Below are 17,003 nucleotides of genomic sequence, written 5' to 3' on the forward strand. Positions count from 1 at the left end.
AGCCCCTCCTCTGAGCCACCACCTGGAGCCCCGTACAATAGCTCCGAGACCCACAGACCCGCCACACACCTCCTCCTCCGGACAGCCGCCCGGTTTCCGACGCAGTCACTAGGAATCCAAACAACTCACTTCAGGTCTCCTCCTCCCACCAACCACCCGTAGCCCTAGGCAGTCACTCCAAGTCCAAGTGACCCGCCCTGTTCCTCCTCTTCCTCCTTGGGGTAGCCCCCCGGGTGTTCAGGAGCGGTGGCTCCGAGACCAAGTGACTCACCACGCTCCTTCTCCAGGCAGGCCACCGGTGTTCAGGAGTGGTCGCTTTTAGTCCAATCAACTCACCACTCGCCTCCTCCTCTGGCAACCACCTGTGGCTCTGATGCAGTCACTCCTAGACCAAGCGTCCCACCGCTTTCCTCCTCCAGGCAGGCCACCAGTGTTCTGGAGCAGTTGTTCTGAGTTCAAACAGCTCACCATGCAGCTCCTCCTCTGGCAACTGCCTGTGGCTCTGATGCAGTCACTCCTAGGTCAAGCAACCCGCCGCACTCCTCCTCTTCCTCCGGGCATTCCCCCGGTGTTCAGGAGCACTCGCTCTGAGTTCAAACAGCTCACCACGCAGCTCCTCCTCTGGCAACCGCCTGTGGCTCTGATGCAGTCACTCCTAGACCAATCGACCGGCCGGGCTTCTCCTCTTCCTCCGGGTAACCCCCCGGTGTTCAGAAGCGGTCGTTCTGGGTCTAAACAGCTCGCCACGCAGCTCCTCCTCAGGCAGCTGCCCGGAGCCCCAGTGGTTGCTCGAGTCCAAGCCCTGTGCTGAGCCACCTCCTCTACGATGATCCCAGTTGTCCGAGTTTACCGCTCCAGCGGGGGGAGGGGCGTCTCGCCGAGCAACTCCACTTCACAAATTCCCTGCGTTCCGGGGCTACTGCCCCATCCGGGACACCTCCCCAACAGGAGAGACTCACCCGGCGGCTTTGAGTTGGTCCCAAGTCTCTCACTATCTCCTCTTTTGAATCTTGCGTCCTGGAGCAACGTGAAATGCAGCCGCCCTCTAGTCCGCCATCTTGGCCCGCCTTACATTTGGTCTTTTCACGTTATTCCATAATTTTGGGGGGTTCTGTTCATGACTTCTTAACCATCTTCTCTGTGTGGTCAATTATTTTCAAGATTAAATATTTTGTCTTCATTGTCTAAGGTTCTGTCTTCTAAGTGATCTAGTCTGTTGGTGATGCTTTCTATTGAGTTTTTAATTTGGTTTATTGTTTCCTTCAATTCAAGAATTTGGTTTTTTTTTCAGAATCTCTATCTCTTTGTTGAAATAATCTTTTGTTTCCTGCATTTGCTCTTTTAACTCTTTATTGAAGTGATCTTTTGTTGTCTGCATTTGCTCTCTTATATCATCCTTTACTTCATGGATGATTTTAATTATATACATTTTAAACTCCTTTTCTGACATTTCTTCTGTGCTGTCAATGGGCTCTATTAGTATAGCATCTTGGTTTGTTTGGGGCACTTTCCTCCCTTGTTTTTTCATGTTGGTTCTTCATGTATCTTCCCCTCTAGCAGTGCAGATCCATGGTATTACAGTTTCTACCCTATAGATTTATAGTGTCCCTACAGGTTTCCATTATCTTGCTTTTAAAAGGGAAATCAATATTAACAGTACCCAATGCAAATATGTAGCCTTAAACCAAATAGCCCCTATTAAGGCATTAACAGTATTGTCATAATAAACAGAAATTATGTGTTTATTATCTACAGCATAAACAATAGGTTTGCAATAAAGTTTACAATTTCTAATAATGGACAAAGAGAATGGGGGAGTGGTATAGGTTGTAATTTTAATGAGGTAAGAAGGGAGAATATAGAGGTACTAGATCATAGGAAGAGTGAAAGCAGAATCCTGGTTGTTAGCAGGAGAAAAGAGAGGACGAGATTCCATGGAAACAGATAAATAAGAGGAAAACAGGGAGAACAAGTAAAAAAAATAATAATAATAATCTACAATAAAACTGTAATATACGATTCAAACCTCCCAGTCTTCAGTAAGCTGAAGCATGAAAGGTACTTGATTTCAAAGATGATGGGGATATGAGAGTGGGAAATGAAAAAAGAAAAAACATGGGGAAAGAAAGAGTCTTGAAGGAAAATTGAACAATTGTGTCTGTTGGAGTTCCACATCTTCTCTGCTTCCCTTCTCATCTGATAGGTGGGGTTGTCTGGAGTTTGCTGATAACTCCAGTCTCAGGATGATGAGTTACTAAGATGTAGAATTAAACTTGGAGGCAGGACTCCTGAAGGCAGGGTATAGCAATTGCCAATCCCTCTGGGTGACTACACCCCCAGGACTCTCCTTTGGGGTCCACTGGGGAGCATGGGGAGCATGGTCTTAGCCCCTCCCCTCACTTGTGGACCCCAATTTAGTCTCTAAATTGTATCTCTCTTACCCCTGTCCTTTTGACTTCTCAGATGTCCTGAAGGCTGAGTGCCAGGACCTGTGCACCATCTTGGAAAGCTGTTCTGCACTGGGCAAAATCAGGACCAGGCATTGAATGCTGCGAGCCAGTCATGTAGCTATAGGCACTTGGCCTGGTTGATGGCTAGGGGATGTTTGGGAGACTGGGGATTGAGAAGCCAGAGGGCCCTGTTGATTGCCAAACCAGTGGGACCAGGTGATCCATGGAGTCATGGACCAGGCTGATACTGGGTCCCAGCAAGTACTGCCTGAGTTGTCTCTGGTATCCCACTGGATGCCGGACTTATTGACTGGACAAGCCAGGATCAAGAAGCCCTCACATCCTTTTCCCACCTACCAGCCCTTTGCAAGGCTCTTTCCTCTCTCTGCAACAAGATGGTAGCTGTAAACGCACCTAGCAAGGATACCTCAGATGTAACCAAGCCTTCAGGGCTCTTGGTAATGATCTTTCAGGTCCTGGCTATTATCCCTGAATGCAAGCAGCCATGTCCCAAGTTGGTGGCAGCAGCAGTGGCTAACCTGTAGGTACCTTGATAATGAGCTTCTAGTCTCTGGTAAGTGTCCCAAAATGGAAGCTGCCACAAATAAAGATGGCCACAGTGGTGGCAGGCATAATCCAAGATGGCAGCAGAGGTGTCCCAGCATTTCTAGATGGGGAGCCACAGCATGTCGCATCCGCACTGGAGGGGGCACAGCAATGGAGATCCCCATGGGGCAGGTGCCTGAAATTTTCTTTTCAAAAAAAATTTCATAAATAGGATACCTAGCTCAATAATTTTCAATTCCTCTTCTGAATCAATCAATAAACTTTAGGTTACAAAGTACTACCTTAGCAGCATTCTAAAAGTTTTGGTATGTAGTTTTTCATTATTTTTTATTCTTACAATTTTCTGATTTGCAAAAGAATTTTTCTTTAATGAATTATTGAGTAATGTGCATGGGTTTGTATTCATTTCAAATATATAGTATGGTTTTAGTTATCTCTGTCATTTATTTCTGATGTTATTTTACTTCGATCAAAGAAGAAAACATTCTATACTTTGGTATTTATGATACTTGGTCTGTGGCCTTGAATGTGGTCAGTTGTTTGTTCTGTGTGTGTGTGTTTTTTAAATCAATCATATATTGCAGATATTTCTCCATTAGTGTATATGTATCTACCACATTCTTTTGAAATAATTTATTCATTGATTACAATGACATGGTAAGGGTACACATCGGATGAAAAGGGAAAAGACAAGGAAAGTCTGGAGGAATCTCCATGCAGACTTCCCTCATGCTCATGCCTGTGAGAAGGTCACACAGAACACCCTCTTCATCTAGCATCAAAAATGCTGCTTCTTGTATATTAAATTTTTGCTCAGTGAAGCCCATTAGAGACTCAGCTTTAAAGAATTGTGTTGGAAACTGATCACATAATCACATAGGCACCCTCTCCTAATCATGTGCCAAATTCCAGGTTCTCAGTTAAGTATTAATCATATCATTTTTATTAACATCCTAGGCACAGTGAACTACTCTTATCAGTTAAGAAATGGTGGGAATACTTCAAGTACCAAATAGCAGGCAAGAGCCATCCTTACAAGCAGATCCTTCTAAAGTTCAGGCCTACTCAATTTAATACTTTCTACATACCTTCTTAGGCACATTTATAATTTTTTTTTTGAAGTAGCTTGACACTAGGAAGGGTTGGAGCATATAGAACACATATAGATATGTACTGAATTAAATTGGATAGTGCCTTTGGGAAATGTCATGTAAGCTCCAGAACTTTAAACAAACTTTCATAATGTAATCCTATCCATAAATTGAGATTGCCTGTAGCTAATAACAATACTTTAAAAGGAGAATAAACCTTTAAATGATAGCCTTAGTTTTAAAAAAATGTTCTTACCTGCGTTTGACATGACAATCTTTCAAAAGAGGACTCATATCTGAAGTATCTAATACTGTAAATTAACTGTCACCTGTCATCTTTGCTTTCTCTGTTAAACTGCCTTCTTTTAAAGGTTAATATTTGAAGTAAAAGTGATTTGGGGAATAAATCCTTATTTTTAACTTTCTTTAGATTTGTAGGAAAATGCTACATCGTCATGTGCTCATATTTCGACTGCCTAACTTGCAGATGTTAGATGGAATTCCTGTAAATTCAGATGATAGAGTAAAAGCTGAATTTCACTTCTCTGAACTACAAGCAAAGAAAAATTCGGTAATTATATCATTGGTACTTTTCCTTTTGAAATATATAGATTATTAGTAAATGAACATTACATTCTATGCATTTTGACTAAATCTGTGATGTTTAAATGATAGTTTTATAATTTATCTTAGTATCTATTTTGTGATAACTACCAAAGGAAGCTCCTTTTTCTATTAATGTACCTTGACAAAAGTCATATTACTTAGTATCTATATACTTAACATATCAGATGATGCTTGAAGGTAAGAAACTGTAACATATCACTTTCATGAAAAGAAACTAACAATAAAATTGTTTCCATTTAGGCAGAGAGGAAGAGAAGGAATGAGTTTTCACCTCAACTCTGTATCCTACAGTTCACCTAACCAGGGAGATAATGTGTCTCTATTCTTGTATGTTGACAGATTTACTGGGCCTTTTACCTTTGAGCCCTAAAATGTATCTGACTATGGTGGGAAAGAGATTAGAGACAGAAGAAACCACAAAAAAAAAAAAAAAAAAAAATCATTAGGAAATTCTATCACAGACCACCCCTACTCTTCATGACTTTGCTCTAATGACTAAATTTAACACAGAAAATCAATGGCTTTTGAACAGACACCTAACATTATTAGAGGTGAGCCTTTGTAAAATTTGAGGAAGAGACTGGAGGAGGTAGGGAAAGCAGACATTAAGAATAATCCAAGAGAGATGTTGCAAAGACCAGGATGGATGTGGATGAAGAATATAAGTGAGCCTCTGATGTAAGTGAAAACCAGAGACCAAAGGACCTTGAAGTCAAGGAACAAAGGTTATTTTGAAAAAAGCATCTTGTAGAGGAAAGAGATAGGACTCTTTACTGTAGAAGCCCTCCTAACAGACTTTCACTTAACTTACTAGATTAATTAATGCTGTCCATCCCTCTGTGAAGCAAATGGATTCTCAGAACAAACAGAACTTTTGATACTTGTGAGCTTCTCTCTAGTCTGCTTCTCGCTTCAGCAATAGGTTGACGTACTCATCAAGAGCTGAGTGTGGGGCTGGGGTTGTGGCTCAGTGGTAGAGCACTTGCCTAGCATGCGTGGAGCCCCAAGTTCAATCCTTAGCACCACATTTAAAAAAAAAAAAATGTGTTGACTGTGCTTTTTTTTTCAAAACCTGTTGTGCTGATTCTTTGGTTTTTTTTTTTTGTTTGTTTGTTTGTTTGTTTTTGTTTTTTTGGTGCTGGGGATCGAACCCAGGGCCTTGTGCTTGCAAGGCAAGCACTCTACCAACTGAGCTATCTCCCCAGCCCCTGTTGTGCTGATTCTTATTTTTAATACATGAACTGTAAGAGCAAAGGTTAAATTATTATGTTTCTATGAATACAAAATTGGGTATTTTGGAAAGTCTGGATAAGAAGTAAGCACACACACTCTATATATAATGTCAAATTAGGTATGGGAGAAATCACTATAAAATACAGGAGTAAGTTATTACAATTTAGAGAAAATACATGGGGAAATTACTTTTTAAAATCTAGACAAATTCTTGTGTTCAAATCTTCTTCACATATCTTTAAATTCTTGCTATTTTAAAGAAAATCAAACTAGAAATTGTAGGCACAACCTTAAGGGTATGTTTTATCCAAGGATAATGAGATAAAATACCAGTTGAAAGATGCTTGCTTACAGAAAAGATCTTGGCCTTTTATCAAGATTGGTGAATGCATGTACTTTTATGTTATAAATTTTTAAAAAGATATTCATTATATTTATATTTTAGAAGATTTCCTATTTTTTGATATTTTTTTATTAACCCTAACTTTTCTAATTAATCTTAACTATTTTATTATTATAAATTATTTATTTTTTAATTTTTTACAGACTGCATTTTGATTCATTGAACACAAATAGGGTACACCTTTTCATTTCTGTGGTTGTATACAATGTAGATTCACACCATTCGTGTAATCATACATGTACATAGCGTAATGATGTCTGTCTCATTCCACGATTTTTCATACCGCCCCTCCCTCTCATTTCCTTCTACATAATCTAAAGTTCCTGCATTCTTCTCTCACTCCCCACCCCTCCACCCCCATTATATATCATCCTCCACTTATCAGGGAAGATATCCGGCCTTTGGTTTTTTTGGGATTGACTTATTTCACTTAGCATGATATTCTCCAATTCCATCCATTTATTTGCAAATGCCATAATTTTATTCTTCTTTATGGTGGAATAATATTCCATTGTGTAAAGATACCAGAGTTTCTTTATCCATTCATCTGTTGAAGGGCATCTAGATTGGTTCCACAATCTAGCTATTGTGAATTGAGCTGCTATAAACATTGATGTGGCCGCGTCACTATACTATGCGGATTTTAAGTCCTTTAGGTATAAACCGAGGAGTGTGGGTCAAAAGGTGGGTCCATTCCAAGTTTTCTGAGGAATCTCCATACTGCTTTCCAGAGTGGCTGCACCAATTTGCAACTCCACCAGTAATATACAAGTGTGCCTTTTTCCCCACATCCACACCAACATCTATTATTGCTTCTATTCTTGATAATAGCCATTGTAATTGGAGTAAGATGAAATCTTAGAGTTGTTTTAATTTGCATTTCTGTAATTAGTAGAGATGTTGAACACTTTTTCATATATTTATTAATCGCCTGTATGTCTTCTTCTGTAAAGTGTCTGTCCAGTTCTTGACCATTTATTGATTGGGTTCTTTGTATTTGGGGTATAAAGTTTTATAAGTTCTTTATAAATTTTGGAGATTAGTGCTCTATCTGAAGTGCATGTGGAAAAGATTTTCTCCCACTCTGTGGGCTCTCTTCACATTATTGATTGTATCCTTGCTGACAGAAAGCTTTTTAGTTTATTGATTCTGGTTTGATTTCTTGTGCTTTGGGAGTCTTGTTAAGGAAGTCTGATCCTGAGCCAACATGATGAAGATTCAGGCCTACTTTTTCTTCTATTTGGTGCAAGGTCTCTGGTCTAATTCCTAAGTCCTTGATCCATTTTGAGTTGAGTTTTGTGCAAGGTGACAGACAGAGGTTTAATTTCATTTTACTGCCTATGGACTTCCAGTTTTCCCAGCATCATTTGTTGAACAGGCTGTCTTTTCTCCATTGTATGTTTTTGGCTCCTTAATCTATTATGAGGTGGCAGTATTTATGTGGGTTGGTCTCTGTGTCTTCCATTCTGTACCATTGGTCTGCCTGTCTATTTCGGTGCCAATACTATGCCATTTTTGTTACTATGGCTCTGTAGTATAGTTTAAGGTCTGGTATTGCGATACCTCCTGCTTCGATTTTTCTGCTCAGGATTGTTTCAGCTATTCAAGGTCTCTTATTCTTCCACATGAAGTTCAAGATTGCTTTCTGTATTTCTATGAGGAATGTCATTGGAATTGCATTGAATTGTAGTGCCTTTGGTAGAATGGCCATTTTGACAACATTAATTCTGCCTACCCAAGAACATGGGAGATCTTTCCATCTTCTAAGGTTTTCTTCAATTTCTTTCTTGAGTGTTCTGTAGTTTTCATTATAGAGATCTTTCACCTCTTTTGTTAGATTGAGTCCCAAATATTTTTTAAGGCTATTGTGAATGGAGTAGTTTTCCTAAATTCTCTTTCAGAGGATTCATCACTTATGAGTAGAAATGCATTAGATTTATACGTATTGATTTTATATCCTGCTACTTTGCTGAATTCATTTATTAGTTCTAGAAGTTTTCTACTGGAGTTTTTTGGATCCTCTAAATATAGAATCATGTCATCAGCAAATAGTGACAGCTTGAGATCTTCTTTTCCTATTTGTATCCCTTTAATTTCTTTGGTCTGTCTAATTGCTCTGGCTAGAGTTTCAAGGACAATGTTGAAAATAAGTGGTGAAAGAGGGCATCCCTGTCTTGTTGCAGTTTTTAGAGGGAATGCTTTCAGTTTTTCTCCATTGAGAATGATGTTGGTTGTGGGCTTAGCATAGATAGCCTTTACAATGTTGAGGTATGTTCCTACTATTCCTATTTTTTCTAGTGTTTTGAGTATGAAGGGGTGCTGTATTTTATCAAATGTTTTCTCAGCATCTATTGAAATGATGATATGATTCTTAACTTTAAGTCTACTGATGTGATGAATTACATTTATTGATTTCTGGATGTTGAACCCACCCTGCATTCCTGGGATAAACCCCACTTGATCATGGTGCACTGTTTTTTTAATATATGCCATTTGCCAGTATTTTGTTAAGAATTTTTGCATCTATGTTCATCAGGGATATTGGTCTAAAGTTTTCTTTCCTTTATGAGTCTTTGTCTGGTTTTGGTATCAGAGTGTTACTAGCCTCATAGAATGAGTTTGAAAGGGTTCCCTCCTTTTCTATTTCCTGGAATACTTTGAGAAGTATTGGTATTAGTTCTTCTTTAAAGGTCTTGTAGAATTTGGCTGAGAATCCATCTGGTCCTGGGCTTTTCTTGGTTGGTAGGCTTTTGATAGTTTCTTCTATTTCATTGCTTGAAATTGATCTTTTAAATTGTGTAGGTCTTCCTGATTCCGTTTGGGAGGATCATATGTCTCTAAAAAATTGTCAATGTCTTCAGTATTTTCTATTTTGTTGGAGTATAGATTTTCAAAATAACTTCTAAATATGTTATGTATTTCAGTGGTGTCTGTCATGATCTGTCCTTTTTCATCACAAATTCTAGTAATTTGAGTTTTTCTCTCCTTCATTAGTGTGGCTAATGGTTTATCAATTTTGTTTACTTTTTCAAAGAACCAACTTTTTGTTTTATCAATTTTGAATTGTTTCTCTTGTTTCAATTTCATTGATTTTAATTATTTCCTGTCTTCTACTCTTTTGGGTATTGATCTGTTCTTTTTGAGATGTAATATTAGGTCATTTAGTTGTTGACTTTTTTTTTTTAATGTATGAGCTCAATGCAATGAATTTTTCTCTTAGTACTGCTTTCTGAGTGTCCCAGATTTTTATATGTTGTGTTGTTGTTCTCATTTACCTCTAAGAATTTTTTTATTTCTTCCCTGATGTCTTCTGTTATCATTGCATCATTCAATAGCATATTATTTAGTCTCCAGGTGTAGGAGTAGTTTTTGTTTGTTATTGTCTTTGTGGCATAGCATATGGTCTGTTTTGGAGGATCCATGAGCTACTAAAAAGAAAGTATATTCACTCGATGATGGATGAAATACTCTGTAAATGTCCATTAAGTCTATATCATTCATTGTATTATTTAGTTCTATAGCTTCTTTGTTCAGTTTTTGTTTGGAGGATCTATCCGGTGGTGAGAGCAGTGTGTTAAAGTCCCCCACTATTATTGTGTTTGGTCTATTGATTCTTAAAATTGAGAAGGGTTTATTTGATGTACATAGATGCTCCCATTGTTTGGGGAATAAACATTTAAAATCATTCTGTGTTGCTAATTTATGCTTCCCTTAAGCAGTGTGAAATGTCCTTCTTTATCTCTTCTGACTAACTTAGATTTGAAGTCCACTTTATCTGATCTGAGGATGGAGACCCCTGCTTTTTTACTGATTCCATGTGCATGGTATGCTTTTCCCCATCCTTTCACCTATAGTCTGTGGATGTCTTTTTCTATGAGATGAGTCTCTTGAAGGCAGCATATTGTTGGGTCTTTTTTTTTTTTTTTAATCCAATCTGCCAGTCTATGTCTTTTGATTATTGAGTTTAGGCCATTAGCAATCAGGGTTATTATTGAGATATGATTTGTATTCCTGGTCATTTTGGCTTATTTTTGGTTTTTAACTCAAGTTGGTTTCTCCTTTGATTGGATTTTCCTTTAGTGTAGTTCCTCCCTTTGCAGACTTGTATTATTGTTTTTCACTTCCTCCTCATGAAATATTTTGCTGAGAATGTTCTGTAGTACAGGTTTTCTATTTATAAATTCCTTTAACTTTTATCATGGAAAGAGTTTATTTCATCATCAAATCTGAAGGTTAGTTTTGCTGGGTATAGGATTCTTGGTTGGCATCATGTTCTTTCAGAGCTTGAAATATGTTGTTCCAGGCCCTTCTTGCTTTTAGGGTTTGGGCTGAGAAATCTGCTGATATCCATATTGGTTTTCCCTTATAAGTAATCTGATGCTTTTCTCTCGCAACCCTTAAAATTCTATCTTTATCTTGTGAGGTATTTTCATTATAATGTGCCTTGGTGTGGATCTGTTGTAATTTTGAGCACCCGGTGTTGTGTAAGCCTCTTGTATTTGATTTTCCATTTCATTTTTCAGGTTTGGGAAATTTTCTGATATTATTTCATTGAACAGGTTGTTCATTCCTTTGGTTTGTATCTCTGTGCCTTCCTCAATCCCAATAATTCTTAAATTTGGTCTTTTCATGATATTTCATAATTCTTGGAGGCTCCTTTCATGATTTCTTACCATCTTCTCAGTTCATTCAACTTTATTTTCAAGATTAAATATTTTCTCATCATTATCTGAGATTCTGTCTTCCAAGAGATCTATTCTGTTGGTGATGCTTTCTATTGAGTTTTTAATTTGGTTTATTGTTTCTTTCACTTCAAATATTTGTTTCTTTTCAGAATCTCTATCTCTTTATTGAAGTGTTCTTTTGCTTCCTGCGTTTGCTCTTCTGTTTATTGGAATTATCATGCATTGCCTGCATTTGTTCTCTTATCTTGTCTTTTGCCTCATGGACCATTTTAATTATGTAAATTCTAAACTCTTTTTCTGTCATTTCTATTGCCATGCTGTCATTGGATCTACCAAAATAGCATCTTGGTTTGTTAAGGACACTTCCTTCCCCTGTTTTTTTCATATTGTTTCTGTATATTCCCTTCTAGTAGTGAAGATCTGAGGTACTGAAGTTTCCCCCTTGCAGGTTTATTGTGACCCTGCAGTTTTCCAGTACCTCTCCTTTGAAGGGGAGATCAATATTAGTAGCACCCAATACAGAGAAAATGCAGTCCTGAACCAGATAGCCCCATAAAGACTTTAACATTATTGTAATAAACAGGATGAGTTCAATTATTATTTACAGTATTTCTAGTGGAGAACAAAAAGGATGGGGAAGGGTGTAGGATGTAAGTGAGTAAATAGAGGTACCTGTCAAATGGCCTCCAGTCTCCGGTAGGTGTCTCAGGAAGGGAGCTGCCCTCCCAGTGATGGTGGTCACACCCTTAGGAATAATTCAAAATGCCTGCACCAGCCTCCAAAGAAGCTGGGGAGCCCCAGTGAGGGCACACAGAGTCAGCGTGGGCAGGCAGGCTCGGCATCAGGCATCCGTCTGCCTCGACTTTTTCAAAAGAGAAAAAAAATGATGAAATAAAATATACTTCAGTAATTGAAGGTTTCTTTCCCTTTTTTGATTTTGTATTTTTGGAGCAAGTCACTTCTTGAAAAAAATGTATGCTTCAGGAATTAGTTTTATTTTCCAACTGCAACAAATTATCACAAATTTGGCATCTTTAAACAATTTATAAAATTTTATTATATTACAGTTCTGGAGATCAGAAATCTGAAAAAAGCATTGGCTGGGCAGCATTCCTTCTGGAAGTTCTAAGAAAGAACTTGTTCTTTGCCATTACCAGCATCCAGAGACTATCTGCATTCTTTTGCTCCTGGCCTTCACTTAGACCTCTGTTTCCCCCATCACATCTCTTCTCTGTAAGATCTTTCTGTCTCCCTCCATCTAGATATTCCAGAGTAATCTCCCCATCTCAAAATTCTTAATTCAATCACACCTGCAAATTCCTCTGCACTAGGTATTCACATGTTTTGGAAATTAGGATAATGGATATCTCTGGGAGAAAGAAATTATTCTATCATACCTCATGCAAAGGCTCCATTGAGAGACCTATAAAGATTATCGTATTAAAATTTATAAATTTTATTTCAAAGTAATGTTAAATTTTAAACAAATAGTCTTTTAAAACATCTTTAAAGATCCCAATTTCCCTAGATAATTCTTTTAAATGTTTTCATTTAGCAGATAAAGTACATTAGTTCAAATTTCAGTCAATGAATATTTCATTAAAGTGTTTATCTGTTGTCCATTTTTTCTATTTTTTACATAGTGAACTCAGATTTTCCCAATGCTTTTCTGTGATGTAATCTTGAGTTATTCTAGATAATATTCTTGCCATGTGAATCAGTTCTTCATAAAAGAATTTAACTCTTTCCACTTAGTTTTTCTATATGTAGACATTTTATTTTAAATTTTGTTTTTGGCCCATCAATACCTGGTTAATAAAATAAAGGGTGTGTCTGAAGATTTTATTCTAGAGAAATATATTTTAAGATTCAAAGGTAATTCTCATTTTCATGAGTAAAACAAAACTGAGCCATCATCAGTTCAGTCTAATGTATTTATCTTTATTTTGTGACTGCTAATTCTTCCTTTTAAATACCAGAAAAGGGAGAAATGAACTCTAAAATCTGTCTTTTAAACCAGAACATTTTGGTGGTTTGCTTTTAAAAGAAAAATGGACAGCATTCTAGATTAGTGATAGGACAAAACTCCAACAAAGGAATTAGGGAATTTGGGACGGGCCAACTGTAGTAACAGAATTTCAAAGCTATCTTCTTGGTAACAAGAATTATGAGGTAAATCAGGGATTTTACACAAACAGCAAAGGCCTATGTTTGTAAATAAGTTCAATAATATGTTTAGAATTCATATCTTTAATAAACAAAGTCCCAGTGTTAATTGACAGCAAAACAAGCATAAATTTCTAGGAAAAGCAAGAGTCTCCTTCCCAAAAAACTTTTTTCCTCCATTTGCTGATTCCTAAAATTCTTCTAAAAGTTTCTTAATCCTTGATGGTTTACAATGTAAATACTATTTAGAGCTTTGCCACATTCATTAAAATTGTTTTAAGTTGCTTTTCTTAGTCCCTATTTTATTAACTTGGTTTTAAAAAACTAATTAACTGCAAGATACCTGCTGAGGTAATGTGAAAAAGAAGAAACATTATGAAGAGGGGAATATTAATTCTAATTTTCTTAATTCTACACTTACCTTATTAAGACCCTTTGGAAAGAGGAAGTGCCAAGAAGCACTAGCTTCTAGTGATAAATACAAAAGCAATCTGAAGAAATAGAACATAAGGTTCTGAGGGAAGTTTACCACCCAAAGGGCTCTGTGGATTCTATAGATTTTAGTTAGTACCAGTTCTGCATCTAGGTAACCATGTTAACTGCTAAGAAAAATTTGATTGTCATGTGAGGTTTGTGGTTGATCTGAGTTTTGGAGGTAACACATTCTTAACTGTTTTGTTTTTTTATGTAGTTTATTCCAGTTACCAACTCTCCTATGGATGGTGGATCATTCTACTCAATGAAAGCATCTCCCATTAAAATAACAAATGTAATTCTGCCTGGTGGATTTAGCCATTGCTTGGGACCTGACTTCACTTTAACTCCTGAAACTGAAGGTATTTTGACAAAGTCTCAGGGAGTGTAAACAAAACACTTCATTTAAAACAAAAATCTCACTTTGACTTTACTTTTAATATTCCTTAAAATTAGGTGTTTTAAATTCTTATTTCTTAAAATTGTATGTTCAAGTTTCTGTGACCATTCTGATTTCAGACTATGGTATTTTTTGTTCTACTCATCTACTAAATTAGCTAAACATTTACCCTCTCTCAGTGTAAACTTTGTGATACTTGCCCTATTATTTCCTGACTTTTTCCAAAACATTTATTTTATTTTATTTATGCTGTAGCAAACTTACTAAGATCAATTAATTAGTGAATCCTGCTAAAAGTAGAAATCAGAAAATTTTGAATATAACAACAGAGCTAGGCACAGTGGCACATGCCTGTAATCTCAGCAATGTGGTAGGCTAAGGCAGGAGAATCACAAGTTTGGAAGTCAGTTTGGGAAACTTAATGAGACCCTGTCTCAAAATAAAGTGAATGCCCCTGAATTCAAATCCCAGTACCATAAAAATATAAATAAATAAATAAATAAAAACAGAATCTTTGGGAACAAAGGATATCTTAGAAAGAGGTCATACTTTTTCACTGAGACCACTGGTAAATTCATGAAGCAATACAAAGGAAGAGTTTCAAGAGGTAGAGCTTTAAAGGAGGGAATATATTAAAAGAATAGGACATGGAAATGATTTATTCTATTATATATGTTTTAATGCAGATTAATAATAAACCTGTTCCAGAATCCCAGATCTTCACTGGCTATCTACTGTTTTGGCAAATTGGGGATAGCTAGTCTTTCTTCAGGGCTCATCACTTCCATTCCCATTAACTTTCCCTTGACCTCACACAACAATATGAGACAATAAAACTCAACATTACAATAATTATAAAATTATCTATGGTTACAGTTTTAAAGTAAACACAGTTAAAAGACACCCAACTAATTTATTCTGTTATGATATTTATCTTATTTTTCATACTTCTACATATTTATGAGTTCACAGTTTAAGCAAAAATGAGAACTGGTTTTGTCTAATATGTAGAACTATACACAAAATTGGACACACCAAATTGTTTTTAACCTCCCTAACAGTGTAATATCACCTTCAGGAATGTCTTTTCTTTTTTTCCCCTATTAGTTCAATCTTGGATTCATCTTCATAACTTCCTTTTCATATATCCTTCTTCAAGATTTGTTATGCAATAGTTTCTTAGGATTTTCTGGAAAAATCCTTAATTTCTTTTCTATTTTTTAATTTTATTGCTCTAATTTTTATTTTGAAAAGTAGTTATTTCATCTGTACATTTATTACAGTATGCAGATCTGGATATTCCTATTTTTCAAAATTACCCAGAAAGGATCAAATTGATTCACTAACTCACAAAAATTTAAGCCATATTAAGTGTTAAGAATGAATGCCCAATTTTATATTTTTATTTTAAATATTTAATTCATACTGTAAAACATGTATAGCATATTTTCATCTTAACCACAACCAAACCTTAATGCTTTTCATTATTTCATATTTTAACTGTCTGAATTCCTACTTTCAGACAAAAAAGACAAGAATACAGGGATCCTGACAAGTAATCCTCGAAGCATCCATGCAGAAATAGCTTTTCGGCAACTTAGAGGGATAAATCTCTCTCCCACTCTTCTGTCACATCAGAATATTACATCTCCAACTGCACAAATGTACCAGAGCAACCAAAATGAGGGAAGGTAAAGCTCTTCTATTTTGATACCATCATTTTTCGCCATTTAAAAAATCTCTCTACATTTGCCAGTTATGAATAGAAGTAGTAAATATATTTATTATTATAAATTTACACTGACACCTGAGAAAAGTTGTCAGCATGGGGCTTCTTTTCATCCATTCACCAAACCTTTCCCAAAGTTCAAAGTATTCACATAATAGTTCAAAAGATTTGAAATGACAATCAGGAGTGAATAGTCCTCAAGAAATTCTGAGTGCTCACCAGTGAGGGAACACTGAAATAATTACCTGGAAACTACTTTTAATTGTATTCTTTCTCCACTTTACTCACTGAATATGAAAAGCAGTTTACTTAAATTTTGAACTACAGATAAATTCAATTCTAAATTCTTCAAAGCTTTTTTTCAAGTTCCCATTTATCACTGTTTCTAGCCTGGACCCAACCTTACAGCCCAGCTTGATCCTAAGAAGCTTGTTAGTCCTCATTCAGAGTCCACTCTGCTGCATAAACTTCCCTACCTGAACTTCCCAGAGTTGCCTGTCCCCTGATTTTTTGCAGCTATACCTTCACTCCCCAATAGCACATATAGTGCAGGCCTGGCTCTTTCTGCACTGACTCCCCTGCTATAATCGGTTGTGTTTCAGTGAGTCCTCAGGATAAACTAATTTTTAAACAGCCAAAAATAGAATCATTTTCTCCTTTATATTATCTTTTTGAAATTGAATGCATATAAAATGTAGAAATTATTTACTGTACAATTACCTTAACTACCTCATTAAGAGATATTAAGTTACCATTATTTGACTTATAAATATCTTACTTCTTACAGAATTCCTGGGAGCAACTTTTCAAGATCAAACCGAATGTAACTGCCTAAAACAATGAGCATATGCCAGGAAACCTATTTCTTTTAGGAGTTGTGCAAAAGGTAGCAGACAGTGGTCAGTGGAAAAAAAAAAAAGAATAAGAGAATCATGTTACTTATGTTACTGAAGCACTCAGTTCCAACTGAAGATAATCTATCACTCCTGATGAATTTGATTTAATATCACCTCTCTTAAACTTTCTTTATGGTTATCTTAATTATTTGGATTTCTATATTATAAAAATCATGAACTATTATAGCATTCAACAATTTGAAAAATGAATGTGACATAAAACAAAATCCAGAGAATCAAATGCTTAGTTCTGATATTAAAAGTATTCAACTATAGTCTGTC

The 17,003-nt window shown here is 36.4% G+C and overlaps 1 protein-coding gene across 1 annotated transcript in view; it reads left to right on the forward strand.

Annotated features, from left to right (window-relative positions):
- The window catches only part of Lrrc9 (leucine rich repeat containing 9), a 99,734-nt gene extending 82,947 nt beyond the window's left edge, over positions 1-16,787 (forward strand). The window contains 4 exon segments of the mRNA XM_047542345.1: positions 4,539-4,679; positions 13,914-14,058; positions 15,619-15,787; positions 16,613-16,787. Coding sequence (XP_047398301.1) covers positions 4,539-4,679; positions 13,914-14,058; positions 15,619-15,787; positions 16,613-16,652 — 495 coding nt within the window. The 3' untranslated portion in view covers positions 16,653-16,787.
- The last annotated feature ends 216 nt before the right edge of the window (positions 16,788-17,003 follow it).

Source organism: Sciurus carolinensis, chromosome 2 (genome assembly GCF_902686445.1).
Source record: "Sciurus carolinensis chromosome 2, mSciCar1.2, whole genome shotgun sequence".
NCBI lineage: Eukaryota > Metazoa > Chordata > Mammalia > Rodentia > Sciuridae > Sciurus > Sciurus carolinensis.